This window comes from Panicum virgatum, chromosome 2K (genome assembly GCF_016808335.1).
Source record: "Panicum virgatum strain AP13 chromosome 2K, P.virgatum_v5, whole genome shotgun sequence".
In the NCBI taxonomy this organism is placed as follows: Eukaryota; Viridiplantae; Streptophyta; class Magnoliopsida; order Poales; family Poaceae; genus Panicum; species Panicum virgatum.
The window spans coordinates 38713848-38739215 of NC_053137.1; the positions used below are offsets into that span (position 1 = coordinate 38713848).

General features: G+C 44.4%; 3 protein-coding genes across 8 annotated transcripts; 2 read left to right on the forward strand and 1 right to left on the reverse strand.

The window, feature by feature from the left end:
* Positions 1-5461: 5461 nt before the first annotated feature.
* LOC120675665 (phosphatidate cytidylyltransferase 1-like) lies at positions 5462-10261 on the forward strand. The gene is made up of 11 exons (XM_039956872.1): positions 5462-5851; positions 5970-6223; positions 6305-6456; positions 7028-7169; positions 7835-7991; positions 8544-8591; positions 8838-8924; positions 9023-9151; positions 9234-9290; positions 9782-9865; positions 9957-10261. Exons 1-11 carry the CDS (start codon positions 5759-5761, stop codon positions 10032-10034), a joined length of 1281 nt encoding a protein of 426 aa, XP_039812806.1. The 5' UTR covers positions 5462-5758; the 3' UTR covers positions 10035-10261.
* A 2320-nt stretch (positions 10262-12581) lies between these two features.
* Positions 12582-15772, forward strand: LOC120675678 (pentatricopeptide repeat-containing protein At4g02750-like). 6 transcript variants are annotated; one of them, XM_039956894.1, is made up of 4 exons: positions 12582-14622; positions 14925-14969; positions 15330-15408; positions 15508-15772. In XM_039956894.1, the coding sequence occupies exon 1, from the start codon at positions 12677-12679 to the stop codon at positions 14486-14488; it is 1812 nt and encodes a 603-aa protein (XP_039812828.1). In that variant the 5' UTR covers positions 12582-12676; the 3' UTR covers positions 14489-14622; positions 14925-14969; positions 15330-15408; positions 15508-15772. The 6 variants fall into 6 exon arrangements, with proteins under 6 accessions (XP_039812828.1, XP_039812839.1, XP_039812813.1 ...); XM_039956905.1 differs by having other exon boundaries at positions 15511-15772; XM_039956879.1 differs by having other exon boundaries at positions 15333-15408.
* Positions 15773-15924: 152 nt separating this feature from the next.
* On the reverse strand, positions 15925-20280 carry LOC120675714 (rab3 GTPase-activating protein non-catalytic subunit-like). Its single transcript, XM_039956923.1, has 8 exons — positions 19800-20280; positions 19250-19384; positions 18921-19109; positions 18682-18743; positions 18222-18379; positions 17999-18147; positions 16477-16620; positions 15925-16232 (listed from the first exon to the last, which is right to left on the reverse strand). Exons 1-8 carry the CDS (start codon positions 20181-20183, stop codon positions 16059-16061), a joined length of 1395 nt encoding a protein of 464 aa, XP_039812857.1. The 5' UTR covers positions 20184-20280; the 3' UTR covers positions 15925-16058.
* Between the last annotated feature and the right edge of the window lie 5088 nt (positions 20281-25368).

Here is a 25368-nt window from a genome sequence, read left to right on the forward strand (position 1 = left end):
GATTACCAAAATACAGGAATAAAAACACACCGAAATTGAGTTGTATGCCACTTGAAATCCTACGCGTTTGAGAACAAAGGAACGTTTCTAATAGAGTGTTTGCATGAAACACAGGGCACCACCCGCCCGGGAATCGTAGGAGAGAGACACAAAGATTTTTTTTTCAAAAAGTTGGACTTTACATTAGATTTTCTCTAAAATTTCATGGATTGATCCATTCCATGTGGTGTTTGTATGGCCAATCCTTTATTCCAAAGAACTACCTAAAAAATGCCTAGAAACTACTATTTTTACAATTTTCTCTATTAATCCTATCAGCTTATTCGACAATGCTATTTGCAGTTAGGCTGTAGTTGCTGCTCCGAAAATTGCAGCAGATAATTGCATAAGCAGGCACATAGCTGTTATATTGTGATCCAAATTTATTGCACAAGAAAATGCCGACTTTCGACGGAGCGAAGTGAAAGGCCCGCGCCAGGGACGCTTGGGGTGGGGTGGGGTGGGGGGGGGGGGGCGAAGCCCTCTGTGGTCCGGTTTTGCTCCTCATTGCATTATTCCTCTTGTAAGCCACCGTTAGGCATTGTAAACACATATCCGATATAGTGAAGATTTGCTGGCTGGCGCCCATGGTTTTTTCCATTCCACATTGGAGGGGGTTTTTCACGTTAAATCCTCGTGTCTCCTGTGATTGATCTTGTTGTTCTTTATGTTTATTCGCCGTCGCTTCTAACAATAACTACTACAACATGGTACAGACGCTGTCGAGGCTAAGGAAAAAGCTAAAGCGAACACTTCCATAGGGCCTCAACCAAATATTTGTGTAACACCAGAAACACGAATGAACATTCTCGAAAGTAATCAAGAATTGTAGCCTCAAATTTTGATTCAAGACCTGCTTGGTTGGTTCCAAATTTTGCCTTGAATAAAAATATGCAAGTCTATAAATTTTAGTTCCAGTTTGTTTGAATTAAAAAAAATAGCGCGCGCAAGTTTGTTGGCAATTTGGCAATATTCAACTCATATACATTGCATTTCGACGGTTCCTGCCACACTTCCTCATATGATATTTGTATTATCCTATCAAACTAATTGATGGCCAAAATTTTAGTTATCATATTCTAACATCCAATTAATACTCGTCTTCCCCAGATTTTGATTAAGTAAATTTAGCATGCCTATATGCCATATTTTAGTAGGGTAAAATAATTTTTTTTGAAAAAGATATATTCCATTACTTAAAGGCACAGTACAGATATGGGGCAAAACATGCCCCAATCAAAGTTTTGGACTGCAGTTTGCACAGTACATTGAGTAGAATGTACATTTGCTTCGCAAGAGAAAAGGCAAGAACTAGAAATTGTTGCCTTTCTTGCCTGCTTTGCGAGCCTGTCAGCCATCTTGTTTATGTCTCTGTTGATCTTGATGATCGAATGTTGCATGCCTTCAGTGATTTCTGCGAACTCAGCAATAATTGGTCGCAATGACCAATGACCCGGGTATTGGCGCGATGATCTCCTTTTAGCTGCATCGGCAAGTATTTCATTGTCTGTGAGGAAGTTCACCACCTGCAAGTTCAGTGCAGCAGCAAGCCTTGCACCTAGTAGCAGTGCCCAACCTTCTGCTTCCAATGGCTCCATGATGTGTGGAATTGCAACCTGAAAAAAGTATCCAGAGGATAGACTATGCCTTGGGGAAGAAAGTATGAAGACTCCAATCCCAGTTTGGTTATGATGTGGGGGCTGTTGCACACATACTGAAGCATCACAGAACACTCTTGGACCATCATGTACCTGCATTGGATCAGCTCTGTAAATTGTACCTTGTGAACTTAGGTGTTGGTGACGGGCCTGCATTACAGGATCAGGAGGATTCATATCTTCTTCCATAGCCAAGCTGTAAGACATATCTATAGCTTTGGCCTCATGGAGCACTCTTGCAGGCGACCAATGAATGTTGTTGAACCTGTGATCATTACGAGACTTCCAAAGGCACCACATGATGGAAAAAATCATACCTGCAGTTGCCTGTGATGGTCCTTGTTGCAATATTGTCATAATCTGCATGTGAACTCCATGACTTGAAGAAGGCAGAGTATGGGTTCGAATTCCTATCATAGAAGTAAACCACACTGCCCTAGCATAACTGCACTCAAAAAACAAGTGAACCTCATTTTCTACACCTCCACAACGTGAGCAAGTTTCATTGATCTTAGGAATTATTCTACGAATCCTACTTGCTGTTCCTAAAGCTAATCTAAGCAACCTCCAAGCAAATGTTTTAATTCGAGGTTGGATTGTTTTGTCAGCCCATACTTGGCGTAGGATTTGTAGAACCTGCATGGGAATATTAGTGGGTGGTGAAATCGCTGCCTCATCAATTGCAAGCATCTTGTAAGCACTCTTGGAAGTACATTGCCCATTAGATATTAGCTTCCAGCATAAAATATCCGGTCCTGTACCTGCAATGATAGGAACATGCACAAGGGCATCCCAAGTTTGTTGCCCAAAAATGGTGATAATTTTATCAGAATCCCAAGTTTTCGTGTTTGGCATGCACAGATCAGAAACTCTTTCTGGTATTTGATAAACTGTTTGCTTAAGGTTTAGTCTTTCATGCATTTGCCTCCAAAAAGGACTCCAAGGCTGATTCCAAATAGAGGTGTTGCCATCAATGAATTGGATGGTGATATTCTGTTCAAGATGATGCCTAATAATAAGAATGGAACTCCAAAAGGTTGATTTACGAATGTAAGTAGCAGCAGTTCATAAATAAGCATGAGGATAATACTTAGATTTGATTATCTTTGCAACAAAAGAATCTGAATTATGGACCAAGCGCCAAGCAGTGTTGATGAGCATACCTTTGTTGACAAGTTCAAGATTTTTTATCCCTAGACCTCCTTCCTTCTTTGGCTTACAAATGGAGTCCCAAGATCTATAGTGGATGGGTTTCTTTTCCTTATCATTTTGAACACCTTGCCACCAAAAGGTGCAGATAATCATTGTGATTTTTGCTAAGAACTTCTTAGTGAACAGAATGTTAGCCATGTAATATATGAGAATTGAGGCAAAAACAGATTGAATGAGAGTTAGCCTGCCAGCATGATTGAGAGTGTTTGCTTTTGTGAGTGTAAGCTTCGTTTTGAATTTATTGTAAATGAACTCATAAGCTCTCTTGTCCCTGTGAGAGATGAGGAAAGGATGGCCCAAATGCATTGTGTTTGATTTTAAATCATCAACAGGGAACACAGACTTGATTTGAGCTTTGACTTGAGGCCTAACCTTTTTGCTAAAAATAATCGAGGATTTTGCCCAACTTGGAGTCTGACCTGACATTGAACAGAAAGATTGCAGAATGTGATTAATGGTATGTACTTGCTGCATGTTCGCCTCGCCACAAATTATCAGGTCATCTTCAAAAAGAATGGAATGAATTGGTGGACAACCCGGACCCAATGTAACACCTGTGAGTGAAGCATCGTCCAAAGCCTGCTGAAGTCTCAGATATAGTTCATTAATAGCAATGACAAACAAGTATGGTGAGAGTGGGCAGCCTTGTCTGATACCCCAAGTAGCCGAGATCTTCCCATAGGACTGTCTATTGACGTTGACAGAAAAGGAGGCTGTGGACATGCATACATGGATCAACTTTATGAAATGACCATGATATCCTTTACGTCGCAGGGCATCGAGGACAAAAGACCACTCAATTCTATCAAAAGCTTTGGCCAAGTCAATTTTTAGCATGAAAGCTTGTTGGTGAAAAGATTTCAAATTAAAAGAATGGATCATCTCTTAGGCAATAATGATGTTATCAATAATTCTCCTTCCTTTAATGAAGCATGCTGAGAATGGTGGATATAATCAGGCAGCTCCTCTTTGAGTCGATTCGCTAAAGATTTTGCAATGATGCGATAAGCTACATTTGTGAGACTAATTGGCCTGTAATCAGTCACATGTTTTGCATTTGCCTTCTTAGGAATAAGCACAATCTCAGTAGTGTTTATGGGATCTGGAAACTCACATGAGATGTAGAAATCGGTGACAAGTTTATGTACATCCTCTTTGATCCAAGACCAGACTGCTCGATAAAATGCCACATTAAGACCATCCGACCCAGGAGATGCATTGAGCTTCATGTTTTTAATAATCTGCAAGCACTCATCAAGACTAGGAATTGAATTGATGAATTCATTAATAATAGTACCTTCGTGAGAAAAGTCCAAATTTTGTGTTGGAAGTGTGGAAGTGAAAAGGTTTGAAAAATATTAAATGAACTCCTTTGCAATGTCACCAGGGTTTGACACCATGTTGTTGCACCCATTTTCAATAAAAAGAATTTTATTCTTTTGTCTTCTTCTGGTGCAAGCTTGCTGAAAAAATCTTGTATTCCTGTCACCCTGAGTTGCCCAATGCTTCTTAGAAAGTAGTCTATAATAATATGTAAGCTTGTCTAGGATGGAGTTGTGGAGTTGTATTAGAGACTCCTCTTTGGAATGGTCAATGAGGTGCGGTGGAGCTTGCTGCACTTGGAAAAGCTCTTGCTCAATCTCAGTGAGCTGCTGGTTTAGGGATTTCTTTTTCTTGGCCCAAGTTTTAAGGGAGGCTGCAAGGATTTTAGTACGGAGGTGAAAAGGCTCTGCAGCTGTCTGAGTCCAGGCTTGGGCAGCTGTTTCATGGAAATCTACTTCAGCAAGCCACCAATTTGCAAATCTAAATCTCCTTCTAGGTTTTGGATTGCTGGATTCCATGATAGCTAGAATGGGAGCATGGTCACTGTAGAGCATCGGCCGGTGATAAACGACAGTGTGAGGGAAAATTTGACACCAGTCAGCATTGGCAAGACAACGATCCAATGTTCAAATGTTGGGTTGGTTTGGTTGTAAAACGTTTATTTGTCCAAGTGTAAGCTGGGCCACTATAACCAGAGATCAATCAAACCACATTGCTTAACAAGAGCACAAAAGTGCCAATTAATACTCGTCTTCCACAGATTTTGATTAAGTAAATTTAGCATGCCTATATGCCATATTTTAGTAGGGTAAAATATTTTTTTTTGAAAAAGATATATTCCATTACTTAAAGGCACAATACAGATATGGGGCAAAACATACCCCAATTAAAGTTTTGGAGTGCAATTTGCACAGTACATTGAGTAGAATGTACATTTGTTTCGCAAGAGAAAAGGCAAGAACTAGAAATTGTTGCCTGTCTTGCCTGCTTTGCGAGCCTGTCAGCCATTTTATTTGTGTCTCTGTTGATTTTGATGATCCAATATTGTATGCCTTTAGTGATTTCTGCCAACTCAACAATAATTGGTCGCAATGACCAATGACCCGGGTAGCCAACTACCAAGCAACCCACAGATACATCGAATTCCAAACGTGCCAAACTGCCAACTGAAGTGCCATCAATTCAATTGTTCCCTGATCAGGGGCAAAACTGGCAAGCCACAAAATGGAGAGGGACCCCAGGGTTTCCTGTTCGGCGCTCCCTGTCCCTTTCTGCGTCTCTCTCCTACCGCCGCCACCATTTTGCCGCGCCTCATCGCCGGCGACGGCATACGACAACGCAGTCCTCCTCAGTCCTCACATCCAAGTCTCTATTTCCTAGTGTCGCCGACCCCCTCCTCCTCTACTGGCATTGTACCGTCGCGGAGGGGAGATCCGTCCACCCTCCTATACGGTCCTAGATCGATCTCACCAATTCTTGGCAACTAACCCAAGCTTGCTCGGAGGAATCGCTGCAGGGCCCGAGAAATGCAGAGGGACAGCGGCGCCGGCGACGCGACGCCGGGCACCCCGAGCCCGACGCACGGCGGCCGCCTCAGGCACCGGAAGCGCTCCAGCGAGGTGATCCTCCGACCTGTCCATAATCCATGCAGACAATGCCTCTGGTTCTTGGGTCTAGGAGTAGTGGACTCATGTCGCGATCTTTGAAATCTTTTGCGCATCCTCCCTTGTTGTTTAGGTTATCAGCGACGTGAACAAGTCCAATGGCGCCAACCTGCTCTTGAACGACCAGAACAAGTACAAGTCGATGCTAGTCCGGACCTACTCCTCGCTGTGGATGATGGCTGGGTTCGTGTTCTTGATATACATGGGGCATCTCTACATCTGGGCCATGGTGGTGGTCATACAAATATTCATGGCCAAGGAGCTCTTCAACCTGCTTAGGAAGGCCAACGAGGATCGGCAGCTCCCGGGATTTAGGATGCTGAACTGGTGAGGTGGCGGTAGGATAAATGGTCGGTTGATTAATAGGATGAGCCGAGGTTTACAAATTTTTTTTTTGTGTTGCTGCAGGCATTTTTTCTTTACTGCAATGCTGTTTACATATGGCCGGTTCCTTAGCCGGCAGCTTGTCAACACTGTCACTTCAGATAAGTTGCTGTACAAGCTGGTGAGCGGGGTCATCAAGTATCAGATGTTTATTTGCTACTTCCTCTACATAGCAGGTAGCTGTGACCATCTTTTTTGTGTGTTCCCAAATAAGGGTCATGTCAATTACAACATAGGGGGGCCTTCAACATTTAAGTGCGTGTTTGGATAGGCAGGTGTTAGACCCTATGTGTTCAGGTCGTCAAGAAAAAAATGGTTCATTTGCCTAGAACTGTAGGGTGACGAATTGTCCCCCCCCCCCCCCTTTGTTCTCCAATTGAGGCTTATTCAGGAAGCCCAGAGGATTATTGCTTGAGTTTTACTGTATTAGTCTTCTCCTTTATAAACTTCAATTTTCCATAGTAAGTTGGTGCTCGTTTTAGTTGATATTTGTTATTGAGTAAAGGTGGTTGGGTAGGTTGTTTATGATGTGACCTAGAATGCAATTTAATCTCAATGTTGGCACCTTTTAGTCTGGTAGACGGTAGTTGAGCACTTAAGCTTTTATGGCACATCAATCTTAACTGTCAATTTGGATAGTTGTACTTACTAACAAGTGCCTTTGTTGACATAGATATGGCAAATGCATTTGTAAATTTTGAAAATTTGCTTGCTTCTTGCTACCATATTAATTGATGTATCATCCAGGTTTTGTCTGGTTTATTGTCACGCTAAAGAAAAAGGCATACAAATACCAGTTCAGTCAGTATGCATGGACTCATATGATCCTTCTGATGGTATTTGCGCAGTCATCTTTCACTGTGGCAAACATATTCGATGGAATATTCTGGTAAGTTTGTATCTTACAGCATGTTCTGATGCTTTGATCTGATAATATGATATGGATGCCAGTGCTCTGTTTGAACAGTGTGGATATATTACCAGCTTATGAGCCTATTTGCTTTACTAATTACTACTTTATGCTTGTGTTTGTGATTTTTCTCGTAAAATTTTGTTGTTGGTTTAAAATTTGCGAGATAGCTGCAGAGTTACTGATTTAAAAAGTGCTCATTCATTAATGAAGTTCAATTCAAAGAGTGTTTGAACCAAGCTATAGTTTAGTGATTACATTAGTTTTCTTAAAACTGTATGAATTCAAAACAATAGTGAAAACCTGCTATTCTTTTTGTGTAACTCTTCCAATCTTTCACGCATCACTTTTATGGAGCATCAACTTAGCTTAGGTAAACAAAGGCAAAATAATTGTACTCACTTTTGTACCTTTTTGTTTTAAGATCTTTGTACCTAATGATTTGTGCTCTACTCCATTTATCTTTATTTAGTTATGCATAGCATGCAGAGTGGTATTGATAAAGCTTTGGCAGCTAAGCTGTGTATGGATGTGGGAGGTTTCTTTGGGGATTATTACTTTTTGTTTGAAATCTGATTCAGATTCTCTCATTCAACTGGGCCTTAATTGATTAATGTAAGGCTGATACAAAGATGCTTTTGTAGGTTCCTCCTACCAGCTTCATTAATTGCTATCAATGATGTTGCTGCATATTTCTTTGGATTCTTCTTTGGGAAAACACCCTTGATTAAGCTCTCTCCAAAGAAAACATGGGAAGGCTTTATAGGTGCATCAGTGACAACCATGCTTTCTGCATTTGTGGTCAGTAAATACTCACTGACCTTGTATATTATTGTTGGTTCCCATTGCTAACTGATGGCCATGTAACTGATTTATGTGGTACATATACTCCATCTTTGTTCAATTGTTTTCTTGTTGGCCTTCTACAAATATGGACATGCCTAATTAACTGGAGTAGCAACTGAATCAGACATAAAATTTTCAGTATCCACCTGTCCTTTGGTAACATTATACATTATAGTTTGTACCAAGGATGTGCTAAAAAATGGTGGGGATTGTTTGGTTGGTGCCCCCGTGTGCGACAATGCAACTACTTTCTGCAAAATTAGTCACAAAAAATGTACACTTATGGTCATTAAAATGCTCCAAGCCTTGTATTCTGGAGAGCAACTATTGTCCTCTTAGAATGAATGAATCTGTGGGCTGATTTTGTTGTAGTGGTGTTTGAGACTTCACCAAAGTGCATTTGAACTTCTTGTTCTTCTACATGTTTTCTAATTCTTTTTAAATTTAAGTGTTTTTATAGATGTATCATGTATCTAATGTCATTATTTACTTTTGGTGTTTTGGCAGCTTGCTAATTTCATGGGCCATTTCCAGTGGTTGACATGCCCAAGAAAGGTATAGTTCCTTGGATTAATTCTTCACATGCCATTGCAAAATTTCTCAATCCCTTATTTGCCATTAGCTCTTTCAATGACATGCAGGGCCTGGGTCCACATGTCATAGGCAACACCGATGGCAAATAAGATATTGCGCAATTGTGACAGTGGCAAAAACCTCCTTTCTCATAGAGCAGCACCCATTGCAATGCATTTGAAATGTACTGCCACCAAGCTTTATCTTATTCCATTACTCCCTCTGTAGGACTTGTCAACTGGATGGCTTCATTGCGACCCAGGTCCCATGTTTACACCAGAAAGTTATAGGTTATCAGGATGGATGCCACAATCGGTGAGCAAGCAATTTGAATATTTGATTCTCCAATTGATAATAGCTAACATTCCATCTCTTCTAGTCAGAGTTCCAATTAGTTTATTTGTACTTTACAGTTTCCCTGGCGAGAAGTTGCAATTATGCCTGTTCAATGGCATGGCTTAGCTCTTGGCTGGTTTGCTTCAATAATAGCACCATTTGGGGGGTTTTTTGCAAGTGGCTTCAAGAGGGCATTCAAATTTAAGGTGCGTATTTTGTTTGCAATCACTGGTTCGAAAGATATTTCATTCTCCAGATCTAATCCTGATTTCTGTGCATACTTTTTAGGATTTTGGGGACAGCATACCTGGCCATGGTGGATTTACAGATAGGATGGATTGCCAAGTATGCATTTTGGACTTGATTTGTTTCTAAAATGTACACATTTGTTAGTGGTGATTTTATGAGTTCTGCTACTGTGCATCTTGTAGTCAAATCAAATGTATGTTCTGTTCCATATTTGGTGGTGAATAGATGTTGATTCAAAGAGAACACCTGCATCTGTTTCGTATGTTTGACTCGTTTATTCTTGCTCATAGATATGCGTTTTAATTGCTGTGAATTCAGGCTTGCTGATAGTTTCTGATGATCTGATCTTGAGTGAACTATATAGTTATGTCTCTCTCTGTATGGTGCACTTATCAATGTCAAATTAAACAAGACATGCAGTTCAGACTTCAGCTGTGTTTTCTATTCTATGTATATGCTTTGCAATGCAAAAGCTGATTGTCTACAATATTAGATTGCAGTTGAGGCTTCATCTGCATTTTTCATTCCGTGTGCTTTTACGTTATTACATGTTATATTCTGAGAAACTCCAAACTGATTTCTTGCAGATGGTCATGGCTGTCTTTGCATACATCTATTATCAATCATTTGTGATGGTACAGGACCTGTCTGTTGAGACCATCCTGGAGCAGGTAATTTGGCTTCGCCATGTTTATATGTCGACTCCAATTCACTTGTGCAATAAAGAAATATAACTGTTAAACACCATTTTGTTCAATGCAGATACTAAGGAATCTCACCGTTGAGGAGCAGCATGATCTATATGAACAGCTCGGCAAGTTACTGGCGCGAGCAAACTGATGCTAACATAGACGTTGTGCACGCACCAGATCCAAAAGGATATGTGCAGTGCTTTTTCCAGGCCGTGTTTTAGTTAATCTGCTTGTACAGCCCTAACACCCCTAAGAACAGAATGGAAAAATGAAAACCACAACACTTCACAGGAGTTGCACCGCTGTATGATGTTTCGGAGTATACAGATCCTGCGTCCTTCTGAATGATTTGACATCGCCCTTTTGTCTTGCTTCTGGTGTTGTGTTATGCTTGTTGCCTCCTCAAATCCGGCCAACGTTGTTTTCTTGTGTAAAAAGGTAGTTTATACTCTCTCTGTTTTTATTAACATGTCGTATTAGATTTGTTCTAAGTCAAATTTGACTAACTTTGACCAAGTCTATAAAAAAATATAGCAACAACTATACTATCCAACCTATGCAGTATCAACATATACTTCATGGTGGATCCAATGGAACAAAATTGGTATTGAAAATGTTTTTTTTTCTATAAGTTTGGTCAAAGTTTGCCAAGTTTGACTTAAGACTATGTGTAGGTTGTCTTTTCCTGTCAATGTCTTTCTTCAATGTGGTAGTTTGTGATAAATTTCGTTTGAAAGAATGTCCTGGCAAGTGGCATGATGTGCTCTTTGTTGATAATTGTTTTGCTATTGTCGACATGTTTCAGTTTTGCACCCTTTGCCAAATGTGAGTGCCTCCAGGGTCCTGTGTCGACATGATAGTGATTCGCTTCGTTAGAAATCAGGTGAGATCTACACAAGATATTGATAGTTTTAATAGAAAAGATGAGCCTATTCAATATCTGTATTTTCAGCAAAAGCTTTCCAAAAAACTTAAGGCGTTTCTTCCGCAAGTAAAATAACGAACGTGCGTACACTTTTTTTAAGGTAAAAAGAAAGCTTATTAGCAACAATCATGGCGATTGTGCTTGTTCACGTAAATGCAAAGTGTTCAAATGGTGAAACAAAATTTCCTTTGTTGGAACAAGAATGTGCACTTATTTTCACCTCCTTTCTAGATACAGTTTATATATGAATGGCAAAATAGGTAAAATCGTCTTTGAATTTTTGTCAATGGGTCAAATTCCTGGGTCAATTAGTCCTCAACTATGGTTCTCCGCTTCAGTTACATCTTTCATCCAAACTGCCATCAGCAGCGCTGTTAAATTATTTGACGTGCAATAAGAAAAGACTCGTTTGTCCCTCCCTTCCAGCGGCGCTGTAACCCCCCCACCCCACCTCCTACAGCAGGCGCAGTGCCCCTCCATCTTATCCGAGCAACCATCAATCACCGTGTTCGGCTGGTTGCTACTGGGCTGCTTCCGGCTGCTGCTGGCTGCTCTTGCCGTTCGGATCGCTGCTTGCTGCTGGCTGCTCGCTGCTACTGCTGCAGCCAAGAGCAGCCCAATCCGCTGCTGCCGAACACGGTGAATGTTACAAGCGGCCGTGCAAGAGCAACCATCAATGTTACAAGTGGCCATGCAACTACAGAGATTAAATCTGCTTCAACTGCACGGGGGATAGAAAAATCACGATAATAGCATCTGTATTATCCGAGATCATGTAGTGACTTCCAATTTGTAATGGCTTTGGGAAGGGGCGCTGGAAGGAAGGGACAAATGAGTCTTTTCCTATTGCGCGTTAGATGATTTAACGGTGTTGCTGACTGCAGTTTGGATAAAGGATGTAACTGAAGTGGAGAGCCATAGTTCGAGAACTAAATTGGCCCAAACAAAAGTATAGGGACAAACTTGATCCTTTGCCAAGAGTTCAGGGACGATTCTACCTATTTTGCCTATATGAATATATGCGCGCGCAGCTCATATTGAACTCACATGGTCACATATAAAACGTCCATATTACTAAGGTCATGTTTAGTTTCCAAAAAAATTTCTACAATATCCGTCACATCAAATCTTTGGACACATATATAGAGCATTAAATGCAGTAAAAAAATAACTAATTATACAGTATAACTATTTCACATAAGATGAATCTTATAAGCCTAATTATTTTATGATTTGATATTAATTGTCAAATAACAACGAAATGTAATACAATACCAAAATTCAAACTTTTTTGCGAACTAAACACCGCCTAAGTTACTCAAGTCCCTAGAAAGAGGCAGAAGCAGAACGGCTACTACTAAAATAATCAGATCCCTCGTAGGGTTTAGCTTATCCATAAATAAAAAAATATAGGAGGTGGGTGGTAAGTGGGAATATTGGATATATCCGAATTCTATCGGCGATGGAAAAAAGCAGACAAATTTTAGGGGAAAATATCTCATTTTACATAGAAATGAACATATATTCTCTCCAAACCATATCACATAAAAATATATACCTAATAGTGTTGAAAAATGTGAAGAATTTATCAGCAGCAAGGTATGGCGTGTGCAATGTCTCTAGCTAGGATATGGAATGAAAGTCCATATGTCCTTATTCAACTATTAGTACACCAAAAAGCACACATTATCGTAGGTTGGCCCTTATTCAACTATTAGTACACCAAAAAGCACTCAAAAGCTCCTCTCAAACAAACATGAGCAGCCGCAGGCCGCAGCTCTCACTCCGATTCTCCATTTCAATCAAGCTTCACGACTACCTCAACCGTCACCACCGATTCCCGCCACAACCTCCGATAGTCTCTGATGCCTTCCCCACCACCGGCACCGGGCCTCCTCCCCCGACGCCACTCGGTCACCGCCCTGCTGCCGCGTCTCCGCGTCGCCGCCGGGCCGGCCTCGCCGCGCCTCCTCCTCCTCCAGTCCATGGCGCTCGTCCTCACCTCGGGCCTCTCCTCCCACCCGGCCCTCGCCTCCCGCCTCCTCAACTCCCTCCTCCCGCACGTCCCGTGCCACCGCCTCCCCGCACTCCTCCGCCTCCTCCCGCGCGACCACCTCACGCTCCTGCTCCTCTCCTCCGTCAAGCACCGCCGCCACGCGCACTCCCTCCCCGCCGCCTGCGCGCTCCACGCCCTCGCCCTCGCCTCCGGCCACCTCCCCTCCGACCTCCGCCTCGCCAACTCCCTCCTCTCGCTCTACCTCTCCCTCGGCTCCCCGGCCTCCGCGCGCCGCCTCCTCGCCGACATCCCCCGCCCCGACACCGTCACCTGGAACACCCTCCTCCGCGCCTGCCTCCGCATGGGCCTCCTGCCCGCCGCGCGCCGCCTGTTCGACGAAATGCCGGAGCGGGACCTCGTCTCGTACAATTCCATGCTGGCTGGGTACGCGGCTGAGGGGGACGTGGTCGGCGCCCGGGAGCTCTTCGCTGAGATGCCAGAGAGGGACGTGGTTACGTGGAACTCGATGCTCGCTGGTTATACTCAGCTAGGGGACATGGAGAGCGCCAAGAAGATGTTCGATGCAATGCCAGTGAGGGATGTTGTGTCGTGGAACTCGATGCTGGATGGGTACGCCCAGGCCGGGGACATCAAGATGGCGCGAATGGTTTTTGATGGCATGCCAAGGAGGAGCATTGTCTCGTGGAATGTTGTTCTCGCATTATATGCAAAGGTGAAAGACTGGCGCGAGTGCCTGAGGCTGTTTGATGCGATGATGGCTGTGGGGGAAAGCATTCCAAATGAGAAGACGTTTGTGAGTGTTCTGACGGCCTGTGGTAATTTGGGAGATTTGGAGAGGGGGAAATGGGTGCATGGCTTGGTCCGCGAGAGGTGGGAGAAACTTGTGCCAGACGTACTACTGTTTACTGCACTGCTGACAATGTATGCCAAGTGCGGGGTGATGGGGACAGCCAAGGAGATATTTGATTCGATGAGCGAAAAGAGTGTTGCATCCTGGAACTCAATGATCATCGGGTATGGATTGCATGGGCAGAGCGAGAAAGCCCTAGAGTTGTTCATGGAGATGGAGAAAAATGGGCCTCAACCGAATGAGACGACTTTCATATGCATTTTGAGCTCGTGTGCTCATGGAGGCCTGGTGCTTGAAGGCTGGTGGTGTTTCGATAGGATGGTCAGGTTCTACAATTTTGAGCCCAAGGCTGAGCACTTTGGCTGTATGATGGATCTCCTTGGTCGTGCTGGACTGCTCAAAGATTCAGAGAAGCTCATCAATAATTTGCAGGTGAAGGTTTCACCTGCATTATGGGGCACTCTAATAGCAGCCACTCGAACTCAGGACAGCTCCAAATTTGGAGAGTTTGTTGGAAAGAAATTGATTGAAATGAAGCCAGCAGAGTTCAGCTCCTACGTGCTTCTGTCAAATATTTATGCTGCAGAAGGCAGATGGGATGATGTTGAAAAAGTGAGAAAGGTGATGAAGGAGAAGGTGGTGGAAAAAGATGTAGGGATGAGCCTTGTAGGATCAAGTGAGCCTCATCCTGATGCTGAAGATGGCATTTCATTTCAAAAGAATTCTGTGATGCTCTCGATGTTGGGTGAGATGGGTCTGCGTGTGAAACAACCATCTGAGGTGTCAGACTATCGGAGGGAAGCTTGTTAGTTATTGTTTGACACTGCCAACAGAGTTTATGCACTCTATTTTGCATTTTTGCTAGGCATATTCAGGAAGACAAATGCCAAGTGGGGATGCTTACGTATCAGTACCTCATGGTTGCTGATAGTTGCGCAGTTGTAGTAAGTCAGTCAATATACAACATGCATTTTATTTTCATTTTTTATGTACATCACTGGTGTGTAACTGTTAAATACAAAGGAATCTTTGTTTCCGGACACAATTTTCAATTTTGCATTAAACTACTTATCATGTGCCATGTTAGCTAATCCTTTTTAGATAAGTTCTCAAAAATAGTGTGACTTGGAGGGGTTTTGCTAGTGGATTCCAGAGTCATTTAAGGTGCTTTGAGTATGATGTTACCTTGTTGGAAAGATGTTTTATCCTCAGAAGCTCATCCTGATTCCTGCTTGTACTTTTTCAGGATTCTTGGGAGGGCTTACCCAGACATGGTGGATTTACAGTTAAGGTGGACTTTGAACTTGATAAGTTTCCAAAATGTACATGTTTGTTATTGTTGAACTTTTGAAGAGTAAAATCTACCTGTTAGTGTGCTTCTAATGTATGCTCTGTTCTACTTTTTGTGTGAATTCATGTCAATTCAAACATAATGCCTCCATCTAAGGTTTGCTATTGTTGTGAACTCTAGGTTTGTTGTGCAGTTCAGATTTCAAATGGGTTCATGCTGTTTATGCCATGCAATGCAAGAAATAGTAGTATACAATATGAGAATCTGTAGTTGAACTGTTTCCTGTGTATGCTTTGCAATGTGAAGCTTATAGTTTACAGTATTAGAATGCTTTGTGCTGAGCAACTTCCATTGGTGCAGCAGATGGTCATGCTGGTCGTCGTGACCATATACTTCCAATGTGATGGTGCAAGACTTGTCTGTTGGGATTATCTAGAAGGTAATTTGCCAATTTGGGCTTCTATAATCCACACGTAGAGTTCTAACACCCTAAGAACACAACAGAAGATCGACAACACTGACAGGAAACACATTGCAGCAGATTGATTTCTCCGACTCATGGGAGTGGCAGGCAATGATTTTTTGTGCTTGGGAGCGCTCCGTGGAATCTGGTGTGGAATGGAGCAGCAGGAACGCTGCCAAACAAGGTCCTCCGAGATGATTTGTCACCACATTTATCTTTATCTTATAGTTTACTGCCTGAAAATCAACAAACTTTGTTCCCTCATGTAGCCAAATATTTTCTTCACTAGGATATGTAGTTGACAAGCCCTTGTTTGAAAGATTACCATTGTTGTGCTTTTTGTCGGTGTTTTGCTTAGAACTTGGACACTAACTGCAAACCAACTTGAATCAAAACCTTGATATTTCTATTTAAGCACAGTTAAATGCTAAATTTTCTGACAGCAGTCCCCCTGAACAATGTTATACTCCACCATTGTGGTACAGTGCTAAATAAAACAAGTCACACAAAACCCAGCTTTATTCATTTTTCTTGATCGTCAAAATTGGAAGCACTGTAAGAATAAATATTTCTGTACAACACTTGGCAGGAACAATTTACCACCACAAAAAGACAATACACAGTAGTCATTCAACGTGACTATTCAAAACTGACAACTGCCCAGAGTCTCCATTGAACAAGTAAACCTCCAGCGGGGCATATGAGAATGACGACGAGAGCCTCGCTGAGGGTTGTAAGATTCTGCTTCCTTTGGGACATGGGATGGTTAGGAGGCGTGATCCGGTTCGCATTTTCCAAACCTGGCCACATAAGGGTAACAAATTACAAGTGTCAACCAGAAAGTAAATAGTCCTTTAGCCAACCTAGCAACGCAGCTTGTTTATCACCCTCTGAAGAAAACATGTAATTAACCCTTAGACTCTTCTAAGTGACTGAAGACCAACAGAAAATCAAACAACCGCAGAATGTCATCGTTCAGCACTGATAAAACCAAAAGATGATCGCTAAACAAGAATTCAGCAATTAGGCAACCATGAGACTTACCTCTATTATGCCTTTCCGTGGGGCATGGATTGCTAGACACAAACAGTAGTCACTCTTTGTATATTCCATATGCATTGTACTTGATGAAGCCTTGTCTTTATTTAGAAGCATCTCCACAAATAGACACGAAGCATCGCGATAGCCCTATAAAGTCGTTACATTAAAAATGATAAAAGAAATGGAAATAAAATGGTATTGTGAGTAGCTGACGAAGGTAATCATGTGCAGTCCAGTGATCATGCTCTCACAACAGCAGTTTATATCCATTGCAGACTTGAACAACAATATTTTCTATGTGCAGATTTCTGATCCTACCAGGATTTACAATAATTGTAGGACAGTGCAACCCCCTTCAACCCAAAAAAGTGATGCAAGCGTGGCAAAAAGATTTTTACCAACTGCTACAACCAATCAACAATTTGATTGAAAAATGGTATATAAAAGCCATCAGATGGAGGTGATAGTTTCTATAACTAGATTTTCTACACTTGCTTTCTAGGTTTGGAAAACCAGTGGGAAGCTACATATAAGCTTACTAGATAAATATTGACCATCTCAAAGTACTGAAATCTGTCACTAGATTTTCTACACTTGCTTTCTAGGTTTGGAAAACCAGTAGGAAGCTACATATAAGCTTACTAGATAAATATTGACCATCTCATAATGCCCTCGAAATACACTTGAGTTGCAGTGGCATGGGATAGTACCATGCTACCCAGTGGTAAATGGTGGCATGATCAGAGGACTGCGCATGATTACCCTGGTTTGCTACTCTCACAATTGCAGACTTGCTCTAAGGGGTGAAATGTGAGTACAGTTGAACCACAGTATTTTCAATGTCAACCCTCCTGGTCCTACCACGATTTACAATTATCATAGGATAGTACAGCCCAGCAACTTCCTAGGACAGTACAACCCATCAACCTAAACTATTGATGCTAGGCTGCTAGCATGGCAAACAAGTTCTATCCACCGCTGCAACCAATCAAATAATAGATTGAAATTGGTATGTAATTCAGGGATGAGATGTGAAAGCACAGTTGAACCACCATACCTATCTGCAGGTATCTATTTTGACCCAGACTACCTCTCTACATTCCGAAAGGGAGAATCTATTTTACTACCTCTCCCTTTCATGTCTCTCCCTCTCAAATGAAAACAAAATTTCTATATTTTGAAAGGGAGAATCCATTTTACTACCTTTCTGTCTCGCAATTCTCACCATGCACATTGTGTTTTAACTTCAATTATTTTTTGGGTGAATGTGAATCCAATATTAGTCTAAACCTGTGACAAAACAAACATTTAAAATGCTAAATACAAGACGACTAGGTATTACAAGTACTACATACCTAAATAAGGCAAAAAAAAAAAACTAATCAAGATCAATATGCCTTCAAAAGAAAATGAACTAACAACCACACCAGAAGGCAATAGTCATAACTGTTGGAAGTAATATATTACTTGGCAATTCATTATTTCTTTAGATTAGATTATTTAAGAATAAACTCGAGAACTTTACCTTCCATAACCGTACAGCCACAAGGGCATGAGTGTCCAGCAGTAGAATCCGCCCAAGTGAATCAGTTATGGCAGCCAATGTACCACTTGGGGAGAGTGTAAGCCTTTCTCCCTTCCTCGGCGAGTCTTTTAAGCAAGTTAGGGGTGATGCTGCAGCATATGTGACTGTGAGGAATAAATTCAGTATTTTTGAAAGATGTTAAATTTTAACTACTAGCCATTACTTTTTGCAAAGGATTGAGGCTTTGGCCATGACTTTTTAGGTGGTGATGGCTCACTCCGCCATAATATTTTTGACAAAGATGATATTGTCGAAAATGTTGCAGCGACACCTCTTGACAAAATTGCTCCAACAATTGACCTGCTTCTATCTTCTGATAGCCTGCAGAGTCAACAATGTGTTAGGAGATGTATAATCCTAACAATGTGTCAACATCACTTGATAGCTTTCCTCTACCAACATCTAGAACAGATGGACATTATTTTGAACTGATTGCAATTCAAATTTGAATGGAAGCTATCATGGTAAGTTTCCTGTTGCAAACTTGTAATATAATTTGAATCAATAAACCATGTCTACAGAACTCACAATGAAAGGACTGAAAAAACAATGTCACCATGTCAGAGCTAGTATCATGATCACCTCAATCAGAAACGCAAAAATCAGTGAGCAATGGAACTCACCTATACGCTGAAACTACAGCATCCTCTCCAACTGTGATGGCACAGTAGTGGCGCTGACTTGACTGCCCAGCAATATAAAAGCAGCTGAATTCAATATAATCGTAGCTTCAGAAAGCTTCCACTAAAGGTAGCAAAACAGGGATATGATAAAACTAAAATATAATAATGGTAAATGCATAATGAATTTATGTAAGAGTGATATCTAACAACAGTAGAAGAATCATGAGCAAGCAAGTCACCTGAAGTTCTAACAAGGGAGGTGGCATCAAACCAACAATTGCAGCATCAGCACATGAACCAAACTTGCTTACATTCCAAATCTGAAAGGGTATCTTTCCAAAGGAACCCTCATGCTCAGTATCTTCCTCTTCAAACTTATCTTTCCACAGACGTGATTTTACATCTTGAAATGATTTTTGAAGAATGTTCTGTGAATAACCAAGAACTCAGTTATTATTGTTATTGAACAGAGCAGACACAAAAAGCCTGATCATTACGACGCTGGCGACTAAGCATGGGGCTATCCGTTAATATTTAATAATAGAGAAATAGAGGGCTTCACACAAACCTGAAGGTCAGCCCCATCAAAGCGTGCGATAACACCAGGAAAAACTACAGAAAGTTCATCCGAACCTGAATCTTCCCAAGCGTTCTCCTTCCGCTCACGAAAGTTGAGTTTCAGTATCTTTGAAGGATATATACTCTGAAATACACGTGTCCAAGGACAACATTAAAAAAATGCATGTTTTATAAAAGATCGGGGATAGACAATATAGTTAATAGGAGCAATCTAAACAGAGTATCTTCTCTTTGTACTACAATACATGTGCTGCCTTCATTACAAAGTATATTTAGGGGGAGTAATTCATCAATGCAGTTTCACACGACCTACCTAGACACGAAACCTACATTTGGAATATGCGCTGCTAGAATTCCTCAAATTTCAAGCAAATCCTTGCATCTTATCTGACCCTAGTAAGAGCATTAGTGTGATTCCTAAAAGATCGTACAAAAGTTATCATATATATTGTAACAATCTGGTCTAAAAAGTATAGACCCGATAATTTAAATTTCTCAGACTAGCATATCTACAGAGAGAACTGGATGGATTAAGTGACCTGCTTGTGCAATAGATCTCCGGCGAGCGAGTAGAACAGCAGCCACCCGGTGTCCGTGCCAACCGCCACTGCCACCCCCTCCTCCCCTTCGCCGTCCTCCGTGGTGAGCGGGACCCACTCCACGGCCGAGATCCGGCCCTCCTCGAGCCCCACCGCGGGCTTCACCGTTACCCCGCCGCCTCCACCTCCCGCGACCGGGACGATCACGAGCACGGACCGCGTCGCGCTGGCCACGGCGAGGGCGCGCGCGCGGGGCCCGAGCGAGGGGAGCACGGTGGGGTCGTCCAGCCACCCCTCACGCTCGCCGGCATCCACGGCGGCGAGGTCCGGCGAGGCGGAAGCGAGGAGGGCCACCTCCGTCAGGTGGTGGCCCCGCGGCGCCATGGAAGAAGCCGAGAGGAGATCCCGCGGAAGCTTGGGGCCGCGCGGAGGCCCCAGGAAGAGGAGACGTGCGCGTGTGTGATTTTGGCGGATACACCCTTTGGCTAACCTCTAATTCACGGTCAAGTGGTTAACTAATAAGATTAAGCCCTTGCGTTGCTCGAGGCACCATTTTTTTTTCTCAATCGTGTCTGGGCACGTTTTCATTAAGAGAAAGAAGAAATGGTAGACATTACAACAAAGTTTAGGAGCAGAGGTCCTAAACTCACAATCTCACAAAGCCTAGGAACTAAATGTATTAGACCATTCTCGGTGAAAGGTTTCATGGGATGGTCCTGCCATGCCATCGAAACAAACTTTCATTGATAAATGAACTATACATAAATACCTCTAATGTATATTTCCATATAACAGTTTCAACGCAAGCTACAAATATTAATTGCAATACGGTAGCGGCGAGCCTGGATTTTAATCCACATAAATAGTAAAAAGTTCAGAATATGTAATGTTTGAGAAAATTGTTGGAGAGAGAACTCGGCCAAGCAGTAGAGGGATAGGAGGAGGGCACCGAAGACATTCAAAGTGTGAGCCAACTTTCAGAGCTCCAAGAGGGAGCCCTCTTGACCCATTGGGTCAGCCATATGTAGAAGGGGAGAGAGGTGGCAATTTGCACCTAACCCCCTGGCAAATATAAGAATCACAAATAGGCCCTTGAGCCGTCATATGTTGCCCATTTACATTGTGGGCAGGGTCATTCCCCAACAAAAATAAAGGTACAAAGCTGTTCAACTCTAATATATCCATGAAATAAAGGGAATTAGGGAAGTTCTTACAAAATACATAAAGAAATTATAAATTAACTCTAACTTTATGTTTCTGTTTCTTCATGGCTTAGAAGAGTAGCTCTAACTTTGTGTTCCTTCATGGCTTGGAAGGATTGATGGTATCACAGTCTTTGAGTAGCAAAACGAACTCACGCTCAACAAATGTAACCAAACAATCATTCATGTATTATTGATCCCCCCATCTTATTTCTTAATTTATTCTTCGCATAATTCATGGCAGAAAAGATTCTCTCAACCATAGCGGTTGCTATAGGAAGTAATAGCACCACCAATTTGAGAAGCCTGTAAACAACTACATATCCACGATTTTTTAAAATAATATTATTTTAATAGATAATCGCAGAAATAAATGCCACATAAAAGAATTACAAAAATAAGTGCCTGTCGGCTCTCCGACAGCCGACAGGGCACCTATCGGCTCCTGGACGACCGACATCCTACGTGGATGCCTGCGTGGCATCCTTCGGGGCAAGTTGACCGCACGAACGGGAGGTAGTCAGCGCTGACAGAAGCTGTCGGCTGTGCTATAGCCGACAGGAATCTTTTCGGCCGACAGTCTAATCGGTGCCTGTCGGCCCATGGAGTTCCGACAAGTGCCTGTCCGGCCGCCCCTGCCCATTGCCGTGCTTGTGCGTGATTCTCCGAGCCAAATAGTTGTCTGACGCTTCAGTCTGTTCTTTTTGGCTACCTCATCCTTTTTTTGAAGGTTTTGGCTACCTCATCCTCTCGAAGGGGAATCTGTATGCATTGCAGTAACCACATATGGAAAGAAAAGGAATCAAAACATGTCGTGTTTTTTTCCTGGAACGTTAAAATTCTCGAAGGAGAAAAATATCGCGAAAACATTTTGTAACTTTGACTACTAAGGTTATGTTTAGTTCGCGAAAAGGTTTGGATTTTGGTACTGTAGCAAATTTCGTTGTTACTTGACAAACTATGTCCAATCATGAACTAATTAGGCTTAAAAGATCCATCTCGTGCTAATCAGTTAGACTATGTAATTAGTTATTTTTTCAACTACATTTAAGGCTTCATGCATGTGCTTCACAAGCTGCGAGCGGCGTAGCGCTGGCAGCGGCTAGGGAGTTGCTTCGCAACCCCCCGGCTGCGGCAGCCTCGCCAGACGCCCTGAGGCAGTGGCGGGACGACGTTGACCGTCTCCTCCACCTGGCTCAGGCCTCCCCCAGTTCTGCAAGGACTGGGCAACGACCCCCGCCCGACAATGCGGTGGTACCTTACCGCCAGCGTCAGGGCGGTGCGTCGGCGTCCGTGCGCTCCCCCACCGTGAGGGGTGCACGAACAGAAGACCTGCGGGCGGAGCTCAACCCCCGGCGCGCGGGAGAGGATGCCCGCATCTCCGTCGAGAGGGCGCGAGAGCGCCGTCTCAACATTGAGGGTCGCAACCTCAACGCCGACTTGGACGTGGTGGCACCCAAGCCCCCGGTGAATGCCCGGATACAGTCAGGCGCACCAGTGGCTGGGGTGGGCTGCGCTGCGCTGGCGGAGCACCTTTGCGCCGTGGCATGGCCATCCAAGTTCCGCCCGCACCTGCCGGAGAAGTACGACGGTACCACTAACCCGTCGGAATTCCTACAGGTGTACGTTACCGCCATCACAGCGGCTGGTGGTAATGGCGCCGTCATGGCGAGCTACTTTCATGTAGCCTTGTCTGGGCCTGCTTGGACTTGGCTCATGAACCTCACACCTGGGACGATCCAGTCCTGGGAGGAGCTCTGTGCGAGGTTCACAGCGAACTTCGCCAGCGCATACCAGTAGCATGGTGTGGAGGCACACCTTCACGCCATGAGGCAAAAACCCGGAGAAATGCTCCGGGCCTTCATCTCGCGCTTCACCAAGGTACGGGGTACCATTCCTCGTATCTCCGATGCATCTATTATCACTGCTTTCCGCCAGGGGGTACGTGACGAGAAGATGCTCGAGAAGCTTGCGACGCATGAGGTGGAAAGCGTTACTACGCTTTTCTCCCTGGCAGACAAGTGTGCCAGGGCCGCCGAGGGCCGTGCTTGGCACTCAGCCCCCCAAGACGGAGACGCCAAGGCTGGTGGCTCCGGTGCTACCGCTCAGGGCGGTGGCAAGAAGAAGAAGAACAAGAAACGGAGTCGCGGGGAGCCGCATTCTGGCGGACCAGTCGTTGCAGCAGCAGCACCAGCAGCGACGCCGGCTGCAGCAGCAGTGGCTGGGGGCCAGAATGCACATGGCAAACGCCCTCGTCCACAAGGTGGAAACGGAGGTTCCTGCCCAGTGCATCCCACCGCTCCCCATAGCGCTGCTGACTGCCGCGAGATCCAGAAGCTCGCGAAGCGGGTCAGTGGGCGGCGTGAGCAGTCCTCCAAGGACGGTTCACCCCCTCCTCGCTAGCGGCCTGGCAAGGAGAAAGCCTCCGACGGCGGAACCGCTGCTGGGGAGAAGGAGCTGGGGTACCAGTCCCCCGCTCGGGAGCTGAAGGGCGTCTACCACGACGACGACTCCGATTCCGACAACGGCGACCGCCGCAAGAAGCTGTACGTAATGTACGGCGGAAGCTGGGAGCTTGTCTCCCGGCGGGACGTGAAGACCCTTCGCCGAGAGGTTCTTTTGGTGAAGCCGGGGGTCCCGAAGGCGGCGCCGCACCAGAGGTGGATGAACACCACCATCTCTTTTGGGCCATCCGACTGCCCGGAGAATATGGCCGGAGCTGGTGTACTATCTCTAGTCACCGCTCCTGTCATATCCAACGTGAGGCTCTATCACGTGCTGGTCGACGGTGGGGCTGCCCTCAACGTCATTAGCTATGCAGCGTTCAAGCAGCTGCAGATCCCGGAGTCCAAGCTGAGTCCCTCTCGCCCATTCTCCGGAGTGGGCCCACATCCGGTGTTCCCTCTGGGGAGCATCACATTGCCGGTCACGTTCGGGACCGAGGAGAACTTCCGCACAGAGAGAGTTCTGTTCGATGTTGTGGAGGTGAACCTCCCGTTCAACGCCATCATTGGCCGACCGGCACTCTACCGTTTCATGGCCATTGCTCATTACGGGTATTTGGTCTTGAAGATGCCCTTCCCTGCCGGTGTCCTCACCGTGCAAGGCGACCTCACCGCTGCTGTCGCTGCTGTTGAGAGACTGCATGCTCTGGCGGCAGAGGCTGCACGTTCCGAGGAGGATCCATCCACATCGCAACCCAGGGCGCCTGCAAAGGCTCCCAAGGTTCAACCGTCTGATCCGGATCACGTTCCCGTGAAGACGGTGCAGATCGGGGCGGACTCCCCCAGGACCACCCGCATCGCGGGGAACCTGGAGGAGAAATAGGAAGACGCGCTCATCGCTTTCCTCCGGGCAAATGTTGATGTGTTCGCCTGGGAACCGTCACAGATGCCCGGGATCCCCAGGGAAGTGATGGAGCACAATCTGCGGATCTACCCCGACGCCATGCTGGTGAGCCAGAAGCCTCGGAAGCAGTCCGTGGAGCGGCAGAACTTCATCCGCGAAGAAGTCCGCAAGCTCCTACACGCTGGCTTCATCGAGGAGGTCCACCACCCCGAGTGGTTGGCCAATCCGGTCGTCGTCCCAAAGGCCAACGGGAAGCTTCGGATATGCATCGACTACACCAGCCTCAACAAGGCATGCCCTAGAGACCCCTATCCTCTTCCACGTATCGATCAGATCGTGGACTCCACCTCCGGGTGTGACCTTTTGTCTTTCCTAGATGCATACTCTGGTTTCCACCAGATTCAGATGTTTAGAGAGGATAGGAAGCATACTACCTTTGTAACAGTAGATGGGCTTTATTGCTACATTGTTATGCCATATGGTCTAAGGAATGCCTTACCCACGTTTGTACGAGCTATGAACAAAACCTTCTGTAATCTAATTAGAGATATTGTTGAGATCTATGTTGATGACATTGTGGTGAAGACCAAGCTAGGGTCAACACTAGTGGAGGACCTGTCCCTCGTCTTCGACCAGCTCCGCGCCACGCGCACGAAGCTGAACCCCGAGAAGTGCATATTCGGCGTCTCAGCAGGGAAGCTGCTGGGTTTCCTGGTCTCACATCGAGGCATCGAGGCAAACCCAGTCAAGATCAAGGCGATCGAAGTGATGAGGCCTCCTGGCCGCATCAAGGACGTCCAGAAGCTTACTGGATCTCTCGCTGCTCTTAGCCGCTTCATATCGAGGCTGGCTGAGAGGGCCCTCCCCTTCTTCAAGCTATTGAGGAGGTCTGGTCCATTTTCTTGGACCAAAGAGGCTGAACAGGCCTTCCAGGAACTAAAGCAGCACCTCACCTCACTGCCAGTATTGGTGGCTCCAGAGCCCGGTGAGCCGTTGTTTTTGTATCTTGCTGTGTCTGC